This window comes from Fulmarus glacialis, unplaced genomic scaffold (assembly GCF_000690835.1).
Source record: "Fulmarus glacialis isolate BGI_N327 unplaced genomic scaffold, ASM69083v1 scaffold31594, whole genome shotgun sequence".
NCBI classification, from domain to species: domain Eukaryota; kingdom Metazoa; phylum Chordata; class Aves; order Procellariiformes; family Procellariidae; genus Fulmarus; species Fulmarus glacialis.
Genome location: NW_009210397.1, coordinates 2,217 through 7,319, shown reverse-complemented (window position 1 = coordinate 7,319; position 5,103 = coordinate 2,217). Strand labels below are relative to the sequence as shown.

General features: G+C 33.2%; 1 protein-coding gene across 1 annotated transcript in view; it reads left to right on the top strand.

Annotated features, from left to right (window-relative positions):
- LOC104076334 (mitogen-activated protein kinase kinase kinase 7-like) overlaps positions 1-4,509 on the top strand; it is a gene marked incomplete at its 5' end in the record, with an annotated part of 4,954 nt that extends 445 nt beyond the window's left edge. Inside the window, 3 exons of the mRNA XM_009577159.1 lie at positions 849-1,000; positions 1,646-1,805; positions 4,394-4,509. Of these exons, the coding sequence (XP_009575454.1) occupies positions 849-1,000; positions 1,646-1,805; positions 4,394-4,509 (428 nt within the window). The remainder of the gene's footprint in view (positions 1-848; positions 1,001-1,645; positions 1,806-4,393) is intronic.
- Positions 4,510-5,103: the final 594 nt, after the last annotated feature.

Genomic DNA, 5,103 nt, shown 5'->3' with positions numbered 1-5,103 from the left:
GTATGTAATGTCTAGGAGTTAGCATTTTTAAATTTTTGACTGTTCTTGGAAGCTGCACCTGCTTTCAGTTACGATCTCCACAATTTAAACATGCAGTTGTTTTATGTTAAGATGCAGTAAATACAGTAATTTAAATTAAGTGCAAGGAAGAACAAAATGTGGGCTAGGCTTTCAGGTAGTCTTGCCCTCAGAGAAATCCTTTAATAATAGAAAATAAGGATCATTCGGTCTTCTCATTTTTTAGAGTACAGTTTTCCCACTTCAGTTGTTTTTAACCTCAGATGTCTTCACCTTCCACTGCTTGGTTGACTTGTTTTCTGTCTCCAAACAAATTGCTGCTTTTTGGATAAAGTTTCCTTGGCTACTTTGCAACTTAGTAACCTGTATGTTACAAAATCTTTACAGCTGTAGCATTGTACTGACTTTACTAGCTGTTCTCCACCCCTCAGCACATGATTTTAAGATACGATTTATCACTTTAAACTGTGAATATATATTGTCTGTTATTTTTCAGGTGTTTGTGCTTCTCTGTGGTTAATGATGGACTTTGCCATTAATTGTGAATGAGGTTGCTGGTTGTGTTGTTAATGTAACATCTACCCCAACAATTTCAGAGCAAGCTAAAGATTAACTTCAGAATGTCATCACAGTACTTACCCGTGTATTCTGTCTTTTTCCCTACTTTTACTTTTTACGTTAATGGATCTTGCAGCTTGCCTTTCATTAAAAGTTTTCAAAAGTGTTGCTTTGAAGCAAAGTTAGGCTTCTGAGAATGCTCAGGTGAAGAGATGCACTTCAGTATTTTTAATGAAAATTCTCAAATGTTTTTCCCTGTTACTGATTTCTAGGTTCATTCATGGACATCACTTCTACAAACACAAGTAACAAGAGTGATGCTAACATGGAACCAAGTGACTTCCAAGGAGCTTCTACCAATGACACTATTAAACGTTTAGAGTCAAAATTGGCACAGCAAATGAAAAATACAGCCAAGCAGCCGGTAAGCCAACGCATGCAATTTTGAACCATAATAACAGAATGGACAAAGACGGACAGAAGTGTTGTAACTGCTACGAAACGCTGGTGTCTTCTTTCAAAAATAGTACAGAATTGGAGCCAGTTAGTTACAGGAAAAGAACACGAAAGGGGATGGAAAAATATTGAATGATTCCAAAAAGGTAAACTGGAAGGCTTTGATAAGATCTCCAATGAAATAAAAAGGTAGTTCATTTTATTTAAAGGGATTCATTAGGTTAAAAAAAAATTATATTTGAAAATTGCTGCCTTAATTTAGAACCAAAATATTAGTATGACATTCAAGGATTAAACATTTATGTGAATTTTGGAAATGCTGTTTTATTTCAAGTAGGACGAAAAAATACGAAGATTCTCTTGTGACAATACTGGCCTAATTCTACTCAATTTTTGTCTGCTTAAAGTTAGATTCTTTTGAAAGTTGCAGATATTTGGTTCTTGTAGGCCAATAATAGCTAAATTATTACCATTTATTGAATTACAAATTTTAAATCTTGTCACTTTTAAAATGCACATTATAGAAATATATTTTAACCTACATAATGTGCATATCATGGAGGGGCTTCTGCAATTTTTTTTTTTTTTTTTAAAAATGTGACTGTTGAAACAGGGTGATCCTGGCCGTTTGAGTTTACCCCCATCTCGTGGGAGCAGTGTGGAGAGCTTGTCAGATGTTCGCGCACGACCACAGTCAGCCCTTGTTTCAGGAGAAGCCAAAAGGATGAGTGCTGACATGTCTGAAATAGAAGCAAGAATAGCTTCCATCACAGGTAAAATTAAAGGATGTTTGGGGGATAGACTAAGGAATTGGAAAGAAGGAAAGGAGGAAGGAAGATGTTAAATATGCATAGTCTTACAGAAGGTTAATACCATTAGCCATATGAAAATACTTCTGACTTTTCATGTAGTCTTTATTGTCCTTTATTAAATGTGGGGGAAAATGGCTTCATTCACGGTTGTACACTCAACGAGGTTGAGTATTTTAATTGGGTACTTTTAAGGTTGCGGAAGAGATTACTTTTGTTGAATTAGACTTTTACCTTTTTAAAAAAATCATTACTTCTAAATATCAGTCCTATTCCAAATGCACAACTTTCTCCTTTACATCTGAAATAACGTTATTCCATCTCTGCTAGCATAATTATTTCTAAAATAACATTTCCTTCAAGGTTATTCCTATAATATTTTGAAATTAAGAGGTGGGTTTAAAGTTCAGCATGTTCCCAAATAGGTTTTAGAATCCACTTTGACAGATTTCAGAAAGAGAAACATAGTTAGATTTTATTCATCAGATTAACAAAGCATTGGTATCTTTTGTTTAAAACAAAACAAAAAAAAAGCTACAGGTGTTTTGCCAGGTTTGCTTCAGATAGCTCTAAACTGTTGTGTCTAAACATTGAATCCTTGAATGAATTGGAATTTACAGTGTAAGTATAAATACGTAATTTTATGGTGAAAACAATCTTTATTCTTCTCAGAAAAGCGAATTAATAAAAATGTGTATACTTGGCAAACACTTTCTTGTCTCTTTTCTTTATCAAAGATATTGTTTGTAATCTATGCAAACTTCAGGTTTTAAGTTTCACATGTGAAACTTTTTTTTGTTGTGGTATATAACCACAGATTTAAATAATCAGACAAAATTACTTTGGTTAGTCCAGGGTTGTTTAGCTATTCTAGTATTTTTCTACCAATCTGAAAATTAGGGTAATCGAGTAGCTGTAATTAATAAGGAAATATGCATCATATTCTGGCTTTCTTGTGCACCATGACTATTTCATTTTTGTTCTTCATTGTATTACGATTACTCCAGGATCTTGTTTTACTAAATACTGAAGTTACTCATGAAATAATATTTATCTTGCCCTAAACACTTTTTACTTTTATGTTCTTATTTTAAAGCCTTATTCCAAGATTTGTCTTTTGTATTGTCAGTCTTTGACTGGATGATTCTGTAGCACATCTCACCCTGAGTATCTCTAAAGGTTTTCTAACACAGAAGGCAGCTGTGTACTTACCTGATAATAATAACATGCTGGTTTTATTTCAAAATAAGTCAGGACTCACTTTGGTCACTGACACTCTAAAGTCAATGTAAGTTTTTTACATTAGTGGAGATAACCTGGCCCTCCTTTATGTGAGTTTTTAATTTTCCTGGTTTTGTCTTCCTTAAGTACATTGCTCTGAATAGTAATTATTATTTCAGAATATTCTAAGATTTTTTGTTGTTGTTGTTATGACTGTAGGGTTTCTTTTTCTTGAAACAAAAGTATATATTGAACATACTAGTTTTTTTTTTTTAAGAAGTCACTTCAGACAGTAGTGGACTACTAGAAATGAGGTCAAACCCATCTGACTGTAACTCTTTCAAAAAGAGCTGAAACAGCACTGTATTGGTTTTGCTTTGTTTTTTAATCTTGTTAACTGTGTGACAGAAATAATATGCTGTGAACCTGAAAAAAATTGTATGTCTGCGTGAGAATTGGGCTGTTGTTAAGAGCAAATCAGGTCAAGAATTATTTAATCTTGTTCCATCTATCGCTAGATTAAGTGTAAATCGCATAATGCACATCACTATTAATTATTAAGTTTGAGATGGATATGCTGCAATGTTCTACCTTTGGGAGATGTATTCAGACTTTTCTCTAAATGGGAACTATCTATCTTAAACTACACAAGCAGTAAAATAAAAATAAAAAATGTGTAATTAGATTTTATTCCAAAGTATATAATGTTTCTCGAACATCATTCAAAAATGAAAAAGTTGATACTGATACCCAGTTTGCAAAACAAAAAATCTTCACTAATAAGACAAAGTAATGGAAGGCAGAATGATTGTCAAATGTAATGAGAGTAAGCATTTCTTCAGAGACAGATGAGATTTCCTTTAAAAGGAGGTGATTTAAAGAAACAGAAGTACCCAGCTATTAATCTTGTTATAAAGTAGTTTGTACCCAACACTAAAGAGAAAATGTTATCTAAGTTCAGGCAATCAAGAATTTATTCTGAATATACACGTGATCTGAAATAATTTAATTTGTTCTCTGTTTGGATAATTACATTTGGTTTTCCCTTCCTTGTTGCCATGCTGCTTTCTGTGTTTGACTTTTGTGTTGCTAACTATAACTAATTACACGGTGTTGTAATGACGGCTAGTTCTGCTATTTTTGCTTTTTAACAATTGCTTTACTATGTGTAAGCATGAGTGGAAGGCAATGCAGTTTATTCTGCATGACACATTTTTGCATGAACTATAGTTTTAACCAAGTTTATGAAAAATGCAATATTAGGAATTTAATAATTTTGCTATTGCCATTTTAGTGTTTTGCATGTGTATTGTATATGTGTATTTTTTCAGCCTATTCCAAGCCTAAACGAGGCCATCGTAAAACTGCTTCATTTGGCAACATTCTGGATGTCCCTGAGATCATCATACCAGGTATCGCAGACCAGGTGAACGGGTCAATTGGTTAAGATGCCGGAATAATGATCAGACTGCTAAAAATACTTCTTGCTCCAGTTACTCTAGGACAGAGAATTTCTAGGCAGAACTAGAAATTATCCGAATAATTTTTTCATGATGCCTCTATGTAATTCTTACATTTGACTACACTTTTCTAGAGCTAAAATGTGTCTGCATGAGGTATTTCTGTTGTGTTTAAGTTAATGCAAACTAAAATTATTAGGAGAGGCTTCTGACAGGAGGAAAATCACTATAATCAGGCACCATAGCTGATAATTTCAGTTGGGACTTTAATGAATAATTGTCATCTATCCCAAGTCTATATTTAGTTTGCAGCATATCATTTGCCTTTCCCATTCCTTTTTTTGCAATCAAAGTGGATTTCTTTCTTTCATTTTATATTTCTCAAAGCCTAAAAATAAGTATATTCAATCCCAAACTGTGATAGGTATACCATTAGCGGTATGCAAGTCACTTCAAAATGATTTGTCAGAGGCAGGAGATGCAAATAATAGTATCTACTGCTAATCTAGAGATCCATTAAAAACTCTAAATTTGTGTTATCTGAGGAAGTTTCCTTGTAAATCTTGACATTGTTTGGTATT